Genomic DNA, 16925 nt, shown 5'->3' on the forward strand with positions numbered 1-16925 from the left:
CTACCTCAAATCAATATTCACAAACTAATTTTCGCAGGAGATGCTTTGATTGTCAGAAAGGATAGATTCCCATATATTACAATATCATTGCTCTTGCAGGAAACCTCAGCATCAAATTATTAATATTTCTTGGTTTGAATCCAGATGTAGATAATTACAAGTTCAGTGAATTCAATTTATTTCATTTTGATCAATAATCAGTGATTAGATAAAATCCAAACTCATTGAGTTCTTGATAATACCAGAAAATTAAGTATTACATTCAAGAAGAAAGAGCATGGGACCAGTTATTATGGATTCTGAATGTTTATATAATATTGAGAAATAGTATACTCTCAACTTATGAATTCTAAATTAAAAAGCCAATTATTCATGATGATAATTTTAAAAACACAAAGGTGAACCCAAGAATTATATAGTAAATGGGGGGATGACATCTTCTGACAGCATTAAGCTAGGGGAAGTAGAAATTCTGAAATACACATAAATGTTGCCAGTCTTGTCACGGAATTATAAACTGAAATAATTCATATATAAAATATCTCTATTGAACTTCTGCTTGATGATATATTCTATATGGACTAGACAGGACTAAGGTAAGAAAAATAGTATAGCCCATAATATTTATGCTTTATATTATGTATATTTCCCCAGATGATTGTATGAAGCTACAGAAAGCCATTTTGTGTAATTAAAACTTGGGGGAGGTAAAGTAGGTAACATCATCAGTGCTAGTGACTAACATAGTGACTAGCACTGATTATGTTACCTAGTTTGTATAATGAAATGTCTGCAAGAAAACAGCCATGCTCAGAGAGCACCAAGGACCCTTCATTTCAACCCTGAGCTACAAATATTCTCCTTTAAAGGTGTATTGGCCAGAAAGGTTTATATTGGATGAAAATCAGAATTATCCATCATTAAATTAATATACTTTATATAAGAACTTGCTAGTATGCACCCATCCGACTTTTTCTTTGTAGTTCACATCCAAACACTTCTTCAGCATAATTGCATCATATTCATAAAATATTCATAGGGACTTTCAGATAATATTCTAAAAGGTATACAATAAGGTCTAAAATGGTTTCACTAATTTTAGTTATGCATAATTACAGACCTGTGCAAAGACTACTATACTCACTTGGAGGGTCAAATACAATGGTGCAAAAACACAGCCCTCTTCCTCCTAGGCAGTCAACAGACTAGAATTTATCTAGAAGTCTGTTCACACATGTCTATTTAGCCTAAGGCTACAAATCATCAAATGCTCATAAAGATCTATTCATTCCACATCTCTGAAGAGATAAAGCAGGTTGGTAATCTTTATAAGGATGACATTCCTCTCTCACTATGACAGCTCTCCTATTCCCACTTCATGTAATGCAAGATTGCAATTTGGGTAGCAATGTGTTTTACTTTTTGAACAAAATTTTGTTGGTGAAGTTGACCTGATGAAATTGTCCTGGAGTTTTGTGAAAGTTTTTGAATCAGAATAGAATAGACCGAATGCAGCTTCCCTGTCTCTGATAAGTAAAGTTTTGTCCAAATTGTTTCCCATTAGCTCCAAGGTTCAAACAAGCTTCAAACATGACCCTAGTAAGTAAGGGTCACATTTAAGCACATAGAACCTTTTCAAGAATCATTTCCAACCAATACACCAGATTCAAGAATTGGATCCCTTTTATGGCTACGTAATTCTTCAGGGAAGCTTTTACAATTGCAGCTTATTTAATGCCATATTTTTATGCAAAAAGAAAGGGGAAAAGTGAGCAAGGTCAGTCAAATGTGCATATGCTGAATGAAGAACTAGCCCTACACAAACTATATTAAATGTTAATAATTGTATAATATTGCACAATTATATATGTAATTCTATTTATTGCTATGCATCAACTTCGGAGAAATCTATTGGCCAAAAAGCAGACCAAAATAAATACATACAAGACTTTCCTTGTTCCAGGAAATCAATACAATAAATTAACACATCAGCATATTAGAAAGGGCCATCAGATATGTTATATATACAGTGTATGCTCAAGGCACAAAAGAAATGATTTTAGATATTTTGTTTATTAAATTTGGCGTGTATTGGGTGGATCCAGACAACCTATTAAGCAATAATGTGCTTTGTTCAGTTTCAAATTGTGGAATTCATGAATCTATACAGTTATGGGCTACTTTATTCAATTATACTTTGTTGAATACATGACTATTATCTAGGTTTAAGTAGAGTTAATGCTTAATAACCACAATGGCTAAATTTACTTGACAAGCTAAGCCAGCGGTTCTCAAATAGTAGGGCGCACCCCCCTGGGGGGCGCGAGGCTCTGTAAAGGGGGGCGCGAAGGCTCCCTTTCCATCTGGGTGCAACGGCGGCGAAGGCGTGGGCGAGGCATAATATATCCCGCCTGGAAGTGGCAGCACTTCGGACTGGATTTTCATTGGAGCCGCGGGCTGGAGCTGTGCAAGAAGCCTGCTCGGGCGGGGATGGGAGGGAGGGAAGCATGGGACCGCCCGTCTTCGCCACCGCATAGCTCGCCTCCCCGCCAGCAGCTCCACTGCCAGCATTCCATCTGGAAGCGGAAGCGCAACAGCCGCTGTTGGGGAAGGGACAAAGAGGCGGCGGTCGCCCGATCTTGCCACCGCCACCCCTTCGCCCCTGGTAACGGCGACTGTTGTGCTGCTGCTTCCAGCTGGGATGCTGGAGGAGCTGCTGGCAGGGAGGGAGGGAAGAAGGGCAGAAGGGAGGTGGAAGGAAGGAAAGAAAAGCAGACACGCCGGAGGGAAAGAGGAAAGAAGGCAAGCAGGCAGGAAGGAGGCAGAAGGAAGGAGGGAAGAATGGAACTGGAAGGGAGGCAGGGAAGGAGGGAGGGAGAAAGGAAGGATAGGAGGATAGGGAAAGAGGAAAGAAGGCAGACAGGCAGAAGGGAGGGAGGTGCAAGGAAGGAAGAAAGCATAGATAAGCAGGAGGGAAAGAAGGCAGGCAGGCAGGAGGAAAGAGGAAGGAGGGAACTGGAAGGGAGGCAGGGAAGGAGGGAGGGAGAAAGGAAGGATAGGAGGATAGGGAAAGAGGAAAGAAGGCAGGCAGGCAGAAGGGAGGGAGGTGCAAGGAAGGAAGGAAGCATAGATAAGCAGGAGGGAAAGAAGGCAGGCAGGCAGGAGGAAAGAGGAAGGAGGGAACTGGAAGGGAGGCAGGGAAGGAGGGAGGGAGAAAGGAAGGAGAGGAGGATAGGGAAAGAGGAAAGAAGGCAGGCAGGCAGAAGGGAGGGAGGTGCAAGGAAGGAAGGAAGCATAGATAAGCAGGAGGGAAAGAAGGCAGGCAGGCAGGAGGAAAGAGGAAGGAGGGAACTGGAAGGGAGGCAGGGAAGGAGGGAGGGAGAAAGGAAGGATAGGAGGATAGGGAAAGAGGAAAGAAGGCAGGCAGGCAGAAGGGAGGGAGGTGCAAGGAAGGAAGAAAGCATAGATAAGCAGGAGGGAAAGAAGGCAGGCAGGCAGTGGGAAAGAGGAAGGAGGGAACTGGAAGGGAGGCAGGCAGGAAGGGAAGGAGGAAGGGAGGGTGGAAGGAAGGATAGACAAGTAAGAGGGAAAGAGGAAAGAAAGCATGTGACTACGGTGGGAGACGAGGAAAGACCGGTGTGCTATGTTATGCAGAGGTGTACTTATAACAATTTTATAGACAAATGATACTATTTACAGTCGCGCGGGGGGGGCGTGAAATGTTTTCTTCTTCCTAGGGGGAGCATGACAGAAAATAATTGAGAAGCACTGAGCTAAGCCAAACATAACAAACCACATTATATCTTAAAATTGTTTTCAAACTCAAGTCTGATGTATTACATCAGATTAATTTGGAATTATGGGAATTTGTATTTATATCATCAATACATAGAGAGTGGATTAAATATGAACCAAGGGAATTCAAGGCCATAAAACCACGGCTGAATTGAAATCTCTACAAAGAAAGATGCTATGTCAAAGATTATTGCTTCAGGCATATCAGTTTTTGATAACTAAAACATGAAACATGGTATTTCCATACCAAAGATTGTAAGTTGTATTTCTTTAACTCACTCTGAAATGCTAAGAAGATGGATGGCATGAAAATATAGTACTCTACATACATGCATACATACATACATACATACATACATACATACATACATACACACACACACACATCAAATTAAAGGATAAGAGTAAGATTCATTACAGTGCAGATCCCGACAGTATAAATATCAACTTCCTAAGATATATATCAACTGAACAATTCCTAGTTTAGGTTTTTAAAATGGCAGTATACAATGTCCTGATCAGATAACATATTATTACATAGTACACAAAATTATTATTCTATAAATTGATAGGTGTTAGAACAGTCCTTTTTCTGTACATAATAAGAGACAAAGTTATTAAAATCTGAAAAATAAAAAAAAATAAAAAAACACTTATTTTTTCACATTCCATATGGGTACTTTTAATAATAGAAAGTCTGGGGAGATAAATAAAGACCTTCAGTATTATACTTCTAAAGTGTTTTGAACTATAACATAGCATCAAGATTTCTCTTATGGCTCACAGTACTTTCCAGCCTTTTTTTAACAAATGCTAAGATAAAGATGAAATTTTCCTAACTCCAGATGTAAAAAGTCATAAGATTTTCACAATCATCCTTATGAGGTAGTCCAGACAGGAAGCATCAGGGACGTGCGGTCAGGGGAGGCAGGGGAGGCAGAGCCTCACTGCTCTCATCATGAAAAAATTTTAAAAAGGGAAAAGGTGCTGAGGAGCCTTCTGCACACGTGGTCGGGAATGGGAGTGCTCCGTGGTCCCCTTCATGTTGACTCAGGAGTCAGGAAGGAGGGGAATGGGACCACGTGTGCAGGAGGCTCCTCTAGCCTCAGCCTCCCTCCTGCACACGTCCCATTCCCCGCCTTCCTAAGTCAACATGAAGGGGACCGCGGCTCACGCTGATGATGTCACCAGCTTCACCAGCCATAAACTTCACCGCACGTCACTGGGAAGCATGCCCCAATGAACTATTGAACTTACTTTTTTGTAAGATTACATTAACATAAAATTGCAGGTTTGAAAGTACTGTACATCTCTTTCTCTGTCACCTTTATAGCTCAGGAAAATAGAGAGTGTCCCTTCTGAGACTTTTGCTATCACCACATTCCTTCTGCAGCTAAGCTGCCTCTTATTCAACCATTTCCCTAGTTGTGGCTCCTCCTTTGCATTCCAAGGTCCCACATATCACTAAATCCACACATGAAAGTTTTTATATATTTTCTATGGATCACCAGAAATGGAAATTATTAACAAAAGTCATTTAAGAAAGATTTGAAATTTTTACTTTACAAAAAGTTTTGATTAAAAAAAGAAATTGTCCCTTCACAATTATATCAGTGGATAATGTCAAGAACGCTGGTGGCACAGTGGTTGGAATGCAGTACTGCAGGCTACTTCTGCAGACTACCGGCTGCCAGCAGTTCAGCATTTCAATTCTCACCTGCTTAAGGTTGACTCAGCCTTCCATTCTTCCATGATCGGTAAAATGAGGATTCAGATTTGTTGGGAGCAATAAGCTGACTCTGTAAACTGCTTATGGGATGTAAAGTACTGTGAAGCAGTATGTCAGTCTAACTGCTATTGGTATTATGTATTAAAATCTCAGAATACAACGGTTTGAAGAAACTGTGGACATTATCTTCTACACACACACACACACACACACACACACACACCCCTGTCCAGAGCAGGAATCACTATTGACTGACACTAATTTCTGGGAGAGGAATGGAACTAAGCATGTCTCTGAAAGAGTGAAGACAATGGTTGCAGCAAAGAGTGAATGCCTGGTGAGTAGACTAATTCTTTGGAACCACTCTGGATAAGGAAAGGACAAGATATTAATTACATATGCACCAGACAGTTGCTCCTTGTTAAAAGATTATAGGTCAGCAAGTTGAGTACCAGATGAAGGGACCAGCCATCATGCTTAGAACTGCATTGTGGCTTTTTAAAGGACACTCTATTCATCAATCTCATTTTCTAAACATTTTCAGGAATTGCCTATTTAACTATCTTAACACTATTAGAGACTTTCAAACTGGTAAGTTGAAAAGGTGCCTGGTGAGTGATTTTATTTCCACTCATAAACAAAAGAAAAATTAACCATAAGTTTAAAATTTTAAAGAATTGGAAATAAATGATAAAAAGTTAAATACATAAGACTTTGATTCAAGAAAGGTATAAATGAATTAAGAATCCAAACAAATTTGGAATATTGAAACTTTTACTATAATTTGGAAATAAGTATATAAAATAAAGAGCTTTTTGTGGAAAGAAAATCATTTTACCTATCTAAAATGATAAGAAAGATTTGAGACTTTATGATTTCAGAAACTGGATAAAGAGGGAATTAAAGATTCAGCAAAAAAGGAAAATGGGTTAAAATGTAAACTTGCCTTTGGGTTCTGATTAATATGCAGTATTTACAAAATAACATTAAAACATTGAAAATGTTCCAGAAGAATTTTAAAGAATGAGGCCAGAAATTAACCGCTACAATGTCAGAATGATGTCTGCTTCTATAGATAAACTATGACCAAAAATGTTAATGAAGGAATGACAGATGTGAAACAAATTTTGCCTGATGTAAAAATATTAGAACCCAAAAAATAGATAACAAAAAAAAGTGAGTTGTAAGACAGAGAAGGCACCTTGGAACAGAAGAACAAATGACAAGCCAAGATAATAACTTGGATAAGGACTTTCTACTGCATATACAAAAGATGTCAGTTGAAGTTTTGACATTCAAAGTGGAAATACAAATAATAAACCAAGAGAATAACCTGGATAATTACTTTTTACTGGACTTACAAAAGATGTTTGCTAAAGCTCCCAAGAAGATGGGGGAAATCTCCCCTTTGAGATGGGAAAAATAAAAATTAAAGAAAAGCTAAATCCTGTGACACCAAATGAATGAATTCAAGGTCAATATTGTCAGAAGAAAGGTATATGAAGTTAGTTTGTTTGACCGAGATCAAAATAATATGTGTCAGCATGAAGTTCTGGTAACCTTTTGTGGACTTTTTCTGAAACCAAGACCAAAACATTAATGATCTATGGATTTGTAAATAGATAAGAGGTGGTTTATAGGAAGAAAACATATTTGTAACGTTAAAAGATTAGAGTTATTACTGTTGCTTATACTTGTGATGAATCTCAGAAGCAACTTTATATATTTCTTTTCTTTATCTTACTTTCTTCCTTTGCTTTTTCTTTCTTTGCAGGTTTTATGCTTTCTTTCTATTTGTCCTCCTCTGTCTGAGTTTAATTTGTATTTGAGTTTACGATTGTAATTAAAATATTCAATAAAATGTATAAAAGTAGATGCAGTTTACCATAGCATAATGTCAACAACATCACTGTAAAAATAAATACATTGTATATACAATGCTTAATTCAGCCTCTGACTTCTTTCATTTACCTTTGGAATAACCTCTTGGACCCAATACTTATTTCCAGCATATTTTGTGGAACATATATCTTTCTCATATCATCCAAATGCCACTTAACTGCTCTTCTTTCATCATGTACATCTATAATGAGAGCCAGCTTGGTGTATTGGTTAGGGCAGGGGTCAGCAAACTTAAACACTCCAAGAACCATTTGGACCCATTTCCCACAGAAAAGAAAACACCAGGAGCCACAAAGGTTCTAACCGGAAGCCCCCCCCTTCTGCCCCCCCGTTCAATTCTGGAGCTGACCGGAAGTTCAGTTCCCCCACCATAGAGTCTCCTCCTAGCGCGGCGTACTTTTTCCTCTCCCTGTCATAACCGAAAACCCTATCAATTGTGGAGACAACTGGAAAACCCTCCCCTTGCCACAGAGTCTTTTCCTGGTGCACTGTGCTTCTCCCTCCCCCTTCCGGAAGCTGCTCTCAAATTTGTGGCGCTGACTGGTGATGGAGCCGCAGCAGAGGGAGGAAAGTGCCACATGTGGCTCCAGAGCCGCAGTTTGCTGACCCTGGGTTAGAGCATCATGCCAGAAACCAGGAAATCAAGAGTTCTAGTCCCACATTAGGCATTAAGCCAACAGGGTGACCTTAGACCAGTTACTGCCTCTCAGCCCTAGGAAGGAGGCAATGGCAAACCACTTGTGAAAAACCCTGCCAAGAAAATTGCAGGGACTTTTCCAGGCAGGCAACAGGAATCAACACTGATCTGAAGGAACTAAAAAAAAAAATTATATTACCACATGTATATACAATTATTGTAACAATTATTTCCTATAAGAATTATAAGAGTTTCAAACTACATAAAATAAAAATTGCTCCAATAGGACAAAGTTGTAGTGTAACACCACTTTCTAAAAAGCATTAAAACAGATTTTACCTAGATTCACCCAACGCTATGAAGTGTAAACTATGATTAAGTAACCAGCCAAAACATGTTGGAGCATGTTGAACGAACCAAACCATCGGACTAAGATGTAATTGGAGTTTGTTTCTTATGGTTAAACATGCATGAAGACTCCCAGTGCGAACTGTTAACTATAGTTTTGGCTGTGGGCCAGACACGGCCTTTTTATGGGAATAGCCATAGCCAAGCAAGAAACCATCTGCCAACATTACAGCCAAACTGCTAAACCACATATAAAGGTTGCAATACAGTTAAGGGAACCCTTAATTTATCAGTTTCTTAGTTACTTGCAACTTTAACCTACAGAGGACAGAAATTAGTGGCAACTGAATATCAAGTGAGTTAAGGAATCCCTTGATAAATTGTACTGAGCATTATAACAACCTTCCCTCTCTCATCCTCCCCCCCCCCCCCTCAGCAATTATCTGTTAATTACACGGTGCCATAACGTCATGGTTACAACCCAGTGCCACTAGCTGGAACAATACACACAAAGTGTCAGTGTTTTGAAAGTCATCTGATTTGGGGTGACTAAGAGAAGCCGCTTCACTCCCATCTGACCAAATGTCAAGTCACTGGTCCATAAGCAATGTCTGTCAGAAAAGCCCCGCTTAAGGAAAGCTCGGGAATGGGGGGGGGGAAGAGAAGAGAAGCCGTTTCCACCTGCGGGGGGGGAGGGGTGGCCTTCAGTCACCAGGGGTTTAAGACTAGCCCGGGAGCTTCATTTAGGAGCGCAAAAAGGCAAGTCAGGGTTGCGGAGGAAGGGAAGCGCCCTTTTCTTTTCTAGCTGATGTCTTTCAAAAGTTTGGGGAGGGGGGAGGAAGTGCAACGAGAAGGGACGAAGAGGAGGGGGCGGGTATCTACTACACAGCCCCAGAGTGCGTCAGGGCCCGGCGCGCAAGCATATCGCCTCCCCCACTTCCCCAACCCATACCTCAACGCTACGAAATCTCTCAGGGTCCGCAAGCAGCCTTGCGAGGAGCTCCGCTCTGAGCCTGGCAGGCGCCTTCTCCTCCTCCTCCTCCTCCTCCTGCTGCTGCCCACCTTAGCCTGCCTTCCCTTCCCTTCCCCCTCTCAGGTGATCGCCGGGCAAACTTCTCCCCCGGACCAGGTGTATGCGCGGACGGGCGCCAGCGAAACCCCGGGCTTACCTCCTTCTGCTTGGGATCTTGAGGATAGACGTCGGGCGGCCCCAAACGGGACCGTTTGAGAGGTCTCTGCTCATAGCTCAGGAGCCCGAAGGCGGCCATGATCTCTCATGTTAGCCGGCGAAATGAATGAGAGAGAGAGAGAGAGAGGAGATGGAGATGGAGCAGCCTCTGAGCACCAGGGAGCAGCACTTGGCTGGCAGACAGACTCCCCCCTCTGGGTCTGGCTCTTTTCCTACGTGGGAGACATACATAGATACGTACGCGAGGAGAGCAAAGGGCGGCTAGGATGCGGCAGGATTGCAACCCAACCCGCCCACAGAGGCAAATGTCACACCCCCCACTCGCGCAGACAAACGTCCCTGGAGAGCTGAGCGACGGCGAGGGTGATGGCGGGGAGAGGAGGGGGGTTGACAAGAAGGACCAAACGGCGGGATGAAAATGGCTAGAGAGGCCAAGGAGAAGAGACTCCTGTTCCTTCCTCCCACAAACCAAGAAGAGATGAATCCTTCCTTCCCAATAGTTGCAGGATTGCTTCCTTCTCTTATCCTAGGCCAGATTTCACAGAGAGATATTTAAAGGCTTTAAAAAAACAAAAACAGGGATGTAGTTCCCATGACAGCAGACTCCACTGCCCTTGCCCCTGTAGCGCATGAGGTTTCAAAGTCACAAGTTCAAATGTCCTCCACACAAAGATCACGGACCTCTGATCTAAAATAGGTTATCACTCCCAATTTCATGCCCAGTATTGCTACAGTGGGCTAAGTGAATTTCCATCTCGCCTATAAATTGGAGACGAGAGAGTAAAATCAATCTAACTGATCTTGACTATAACTTGCCTTAACCAGGATATCTCAACCATATCGGTTCCTTAATTAAATGCATTGACTGGCGGAATGTGTTGCTTTTGGACTCGCATGACAAATTAGCATTGGTTTTTTTTTTCCTGCACTGGAAGATTGTGGAGAGAAACTACTTAATGGAAATACAAAAGGTGACACAAGGTATTTAAGGAATATTACGTAAACTATGTTAATCAGTTCTGAGTGTTTACTTACAGAAGTTCCAGTGAGGCCTGTGTAAATCTGTATCTGCTACATCACTGCAACAAAAATATATGATGCAATCAAATAGTTAATCAATGCCCAAGGCACTGGAGATCCTAAATGGAAAGATTTGTTCTCTTGGCAACCAACCAGCCACTCCAACAGATTGCAGCTGCTTTGGCTAGTGGCTCTAAACAGCAGCACAAGAAATGCCGCGTCCTCCATTGCTCTATACCACTACACCACCAAACTTGCAAAGGCTTTCATCATTGTTCACCTTGACTTCTCAGAGAAATGGCATAGCTCATCCAGAGAGGAAGATCCTCTCTGTGATCCTTTGGTTATACTGCTGAGCCATACCCAAAAGCAGCAATTTGCAGAAGGCAGATTGTATTCTCCAAATCTCCAAAAAAAAGAGAGAGAGAGAGCAAGAAAAAAATGGGATGAGAATTCCATAATGGAATTCTATTCTGGAGAATTTAAGGAGAAAGAATCTTACCAGTGTGTGTTTGGGCAACAGGGTAGTTGGGTAAAACCTTTCACAAGCTGTCCACTATGTGAGAGCAAAATGCCAAAAGTGTATTTGTGTGTTAATGTTTGTTTACTCATCTATTCTAGGTTACCCAATTTCAAAACAACTCTGGGCAGCTTCGTGATTAAGAGGGAGGAAAGAGAAAGCAACACTATATAAAAAGAAAAACAGTCACTCCAGAGGAACAAACAAACATTCTCTTCAAGTGCCCCAGGTCCCAGGCCTGGGGAAAGGACCAAGTTTTTAGAGATTTCTTTAAGGCAGGTAGGTTATTAGCCGGCCCCCAAATTTAGAAGCTGTTCAGCTCCTTTCTATATCTATGTCTGGGTTCACTATGGAGAACTCAAGACAGCTGGTCTATTTTCCTGTAGGCCTAAATGCTAAATCATCAGCAGGGCTGTGGGTGAAAGATTACTGCTTCCTGGCCATAAAGATAGTTGGAGAAGTAACTATTTTTAGAACAAGTGCTGCAGGAGATGGAACATCCTCCACCCCAGTCCTTTCAGTAATTCTCTCCTAAAACTACAAAGAGGATTTTTTTCTCCCTAACATTCATCCATTCTACTTTTCTATAATTATTCTTTCCATTGCACCATGGGATAGAACCCAAATCTTCATCAGTGGGATACTCTTTCAGATATATGGTCTCCGTTTCTGGGTGATAAGTTTTGGGAAGGAGTTTGGGAAAGACAAATCAGAGCAAGTTCACAGAAGGACGATGAATATGATTAAATGATCAACAAAACTCATGTAGAAAGATTGTAAAAGCTGAGCATGGTTAAGCTATGACAAGAGAAGATATTTGAAAAAAACATCTTCTCTGCTGTTCTAAACTATAGGATATGAAATAAACACTAAGAACTGGTGGAAGACACTGAAATGGTGGATACCTTTTATGATCAACCATCAGCAGAAAAAGGAAGAAGCAGTAAAGAAGTGAGCCTCAGACTAACACTTAATAGATGTGAAAGCCTTGGAAAAGATGTTCAACTGTCATGAAGCATCTATACCTACAAAGATCACAATCGTGATAGGCATTCCCTCTGACATATGTAGCTATTTCCCCCTATGGAAATGAAAGTTGGACTCTGAAGCAGCAGATAAGAAGAGTATTGACACATCTGAATTTTGATGCTGGAGAAGATTCCTCAGAAAGCCATGGACAGCCAAGAAAAGATGATCTAATGATGTTACCTAGTTTGAATAATGAACCATCTGCAGGAAAATAACCGAGCTCAGAGAGCACCAAGAACTCCTTAAAGAAATGATGATCAAACAAATCAATCAAGGCACAAATGACAAGGCTTAAATTATCCTACACATTATGCAAATTATACTCTGAGAAAGGTGGAAGGAAAGAGAAGAGGATAGTCAGTGAGGAGGATGGATTTGGTTATAATGGAAGAGGGTGCCCCATCAAAGACTTAAAAGATCAGATTAGAGGCATATTGTGACCAAGAAAATCTATTGATGGTTGCTAAAATTAGACAATTATTTGATAACACATAATTAAATTAAATCAAATGAAAAGGAAGAGCAATTTAACAATAAAGTTAAAGAGCTGGTCACTCTTCTTTTTTGGATCCCTATTAGTTCCTTATTTGCTGGATAGCAGGTGTTTTTTTTAAAAAAATGTCTTTCTCCTTGCTTACAAATAATTCACAATGTAAATTAGCAGAGGGACCTACGCATAGTTTATACCATGGAAGTTTACAAGGGGCAACATGTGATACATAACTGACACTATGATGCCTGCACTAGGTTTTGTAATTTGCTTCAGTAGTGTGTGCAACTGACACAGGTTGCATAATTTGTCTCGTTATACACACTACACTCTCATAATTCTATGAGATACCTATGGTTTTTACAGATGCACCCAGCCCAGCACAGATATCTAGATTATAAATGAGGTGTGTTGTCCTTCTCTCTGTTTACACTCCTTCTGCCTACACAGGTATAGGCCTAAATGTGTGATCCACATCTAAACAACCAATCATATCCTTCTTGGAACAGGGTAATATTATTCGGCTAATATTTAATGAAATCCAGTACAGGTGAAGGACATTGTTCTACATATGACCTGTAAATGAAGCTAATTAATGGGATGCGACCAATCACAAATTTTAGTATTTTGGAAAACCCCTGATATAGTCTTATTATGATCCAAATCAGAAAATTAATACTTGCTAATTATGCAGAAGCATGCTCCCAATTTGTGCTTGGCTTCTTGGATGTCAGTCCCTGTTCTCAGCTGATCTCTCTCAGCCAATTGTTATACAGAATTTGTAACTGAATAGTAACTATGCAGCCTTATAGAAATTAAACATTATAATGAAGGGGGGGAACCACAGAAGAAGACTATAATTCTGGATCATAAAATGCCAACATTCCTGTTGCAACAACTACACCAGATAGTCAGAATCAATAATCCTGAGACTACATTTCACTATTACTATCCCAATGCATAAGGGCCAACAGCTTCACTTACCCCTCCAAGTGAAAGGTTCACAGATCCGGAAAATAGAAGTGTGATTTAAACTTCCTTTTGCTTTATATTTTTTGCATTTTACATTTTACATTGTTGAAGTTCTACATCAACAACATTTCTAGTGTCTATAATTAAACTAGATTATCAGGAGAGAGTCCTTGAATATCTGCCTGTGAAACTTCTGGTACCAGCTTTGGTCCATAAGAAGCCTAACAACGCTTTAAATCATTTTATACCAGAATATATTTGGACACGCAACATAGGCTACAAAAAATCCCTTTTCAATTTATGCTTGTCAGTTACTTAAACAAAACAATAAGATGAAATGATCATATTGAGGCCACACCAAAAACTGCTACCACAAATCAAATTCCATGTCTGAATTGTTGGTTATCCTTTCTTATTATGACTATTCACACAATTAGCCAGATGTTTAGACTAGATTTGGCATTTGTCCACCTGACTTTGTTGCTTGATGATATTAAGAGTTTATTACTATAATTATTTTAGAATCAATGAGTAGTAGTACAAAAAATAATCACTCACATCTTTGACAGGTATTTTTGTAAATTCAGGAAGCTAGGAGTTATCCATATAATGTAATTATACCATGAACAAAAGTGGGAAAGTACATATACAGTAATATTTAATAGCAATAAAATGTATTTAATCTGCTTGTATTTCACATAATATATCAATAAATAAATGTCTTTGCAATCATCTACCTATGTTGATCATTAGATTTCTATATTTATTTTATTTAAATTATTCCCTTCATCCTGCTGTCCAGGTGTATTGTCACAGCTACAAAAATTACTTTTTTTTTAATTATATAGTATCTGGTGAGTTGTATTCTAGATGATGATCAGCTTGTTTGCAAAAGTCCCACAAATTTTAACATCATCATTTCCACTATTTTCTCAATTTTGTCATCATATTACATTTAAGAAACTCAGAAATTATAGTTTTGCATAGATGCCAATGGAATAAAGTGGCTATTCTGTCATAACATCATTTATCACTAGGCTGAGCAATTTTGCAGCATCTACTAAATATGGCAAATGTATTATTATCTGGTTATTTTAGGGTTTTTAATCCGTTGTGTCCGTTTTAGGGATTTTAAAAAATTATATTTATTCAGCTTTGTACAGTTCTTTTAATTGCATTTTAACCTCCTCCAAACTGTACATATTTAATATTTAATTTTTTATTGTATTTTTGTGATATTCTCTATGGACTGTACACCGCCCCGAGTCCCTTCTGGGAGAGGGGGCGGTCTAGAAGCACAAATAAATAAATAAATAAATAAATAAATAATGTGGTCTACTTTCATCTTTTTCTTTATAACTTCTGCATTTGCTGCTACATTATTGTTGTTGTTGCAGTAACTAAGTCAAGAGTGGTGACTGTGAGAGGGAACTAGATAACACCTAATGAGCCAGTAGTGTGCTGCAGCTGCCCAAAAAGCCAATGCAGTCCCAGACCACCTCAATGGAGGGATAGAATCACGATCATAAAAAGTGATGATACCACCTTTATACTGCACTAGTGAAGCCACACTTGGAATACTGCATCCAATTCTGGACACCATGCTACAAAACAGATGCTAAGAACAGATGCTGGAAACAGTGCAGAGAAGAGGAACAAAGATGATAAAAGGTATGGAGGTTAAACCATATGATGAACAGTTAAGAGAACTAGTGGTTCCCAATGTAAGGCCTGTGCCACACTGGGGGGGGGGGGGATTTTATTTTTAATGGGGGCAATTTGAACCTTATTTAAACCAAGTTTGTGGCCTTTCAGGTTTCCTCCAGGTAAGTAGAGTTCACTTTTTGAATAAAGTAAGAATTATATGTCACGGGGGGATCAGGATTTTAGAGACGCTTAGGTGAGGCATGGCCAAAAAAAAAGGTTGGAAACCACTGGTCTAAACTAAAGAACAAAATGATTAGGGATGACATGATAGCACTCTCATGGTACTTAAGGACTGTGACACAGAAGAAGGGTCAACTTATTCTCCAAAGTACCCAAGGGCAGGACCAGAAGCAATGGGTGAAAGCTCATCAAAGAGAGATCCAATCTGGAACTAAGGAGAAATTTCCTAACAGTGAGAACAATTAATCAATGGAACAGCTTGCCTCTCAGAGTTGTGGGTGCTTCATCAGTGGAGATTTTCAAGAAAAGATTGACCAGGAAAATACTACTTTCATCTAAGATATTCGGGATAGTCTCAACTTTAGAAACACCTGAGTAAGCAAAAAATAAATTAAAACAGCAGAATAAAGTTTGTAGAACCACTGATGATCTCTTCTCCAGAATTCTTGCTCCAAGGGGCAGAAGTAGAACAAGCAGGGAGAAATTTAGAGATAAATGAATACGAAAATTGTTAATGACAAGAACAGTTCATCTCTGCAACAGAAGGTGACACCAGGAGCTGGTTGTACAGTATATGCATCATTGAAGTATTTAGCTACATACTAGATAGCTCCCATTCATGAATGTTTCAGGATCATCATATTTTACAGATTCTCCATTAACTAGGTCACCCGGGAGGATTTTTTGATCTTTTGGCTTTGCTTATCTCTGATTTTTAATTGCTTCACGCTGCTCGTGCTCCATTGCAGATCACCTCTCACAGCTTCTTCCTGACCATATTTTAATTTGAATACACTTTGCAAAAGCTCCATTTTGAAATTCGTTTTCTATGCCAACACCCATTTTTATAGCCATTTTAAAGGGATCCAAAAAGTAGCAAATTTGGTTTTTCTTCCTGGGCTCTGGGCTCAGTTATTTTAATCTATTCCATTCAGAGGGTCTTAAGTAAACAGTAAGCCAGGATCATAAGTATTCGTGATGCAAAAAATGTTTTAAGAATTATCCCTAGATACAGTGGGACCTCGGGTCATGAACGGTTCTGATCATAACCAAATCAGGTGCCGACCAAAAAATTCCCTAAATGTTTCACTCTATTCATGAACCCATCCTCGGGTGGTGATCAAACACAGCCGCAGCGATTTCCCTGCTGTAGCGTTTTCCCCTTCCGTGCCTCTGTGTGTGTGTGTGTGTGTGTGTACGCGTACACGCACACACACACACACACACACACACACACACGTGCGCAGTCAGTCTTGCTTCTGATCATGACCAAATCAGGTGCCAACCGAAGTCCTGGAACGGATCATGACCGGAGGTCCCACTGTACATAATTTACTATAGTGGGAGGAATAATTATGGTCATCAGAAAAATCATATTTATTTGCTGCCCTGATACTCCATTTATAA

The 16925-nt window shown here is 39.9% G+C and overlaps 1 protein-coding gene across 3 annotated transcripts in view; it reads right to left on the minus strand.

The window, feature by feature from the left end:
* The window catches only part of MED12L (mediator complex subunit 12L), a 211299-nt gene extending 201591 nt beyond the window's left edge, over positions 1–9708 (minus strand). For all 3 annotated transcript variants that reach the window (XM_081955782.1, XM_081955781.1, XM_081955780.1), the window contains exon 1: positions 9581–9708. In XM_081955782.1, the coding sequence (XP_081811908.1) occupies positions 9581–9679 (99 nt within the window). In that variant the 5' untranslated portion in view covers positions 9680–9708. The remainder of the gene's footprint in view (positions 1–9580) is intronic.
* Between the last annotated feature and the right edge of the window lie 7217 nt (positions 9709–16925).

Source organism: Natrix helvetica, assembly GCF_964273705.1.
Source record: "Natrix helvetica genome assembly, chromosome: 5".
Taxonomy (NCBI): Eukaryota; Metazoa; Chordata; class Lepidosauria; order Squamata; family Natricidae; genus Natrix; species Natrix helvetica.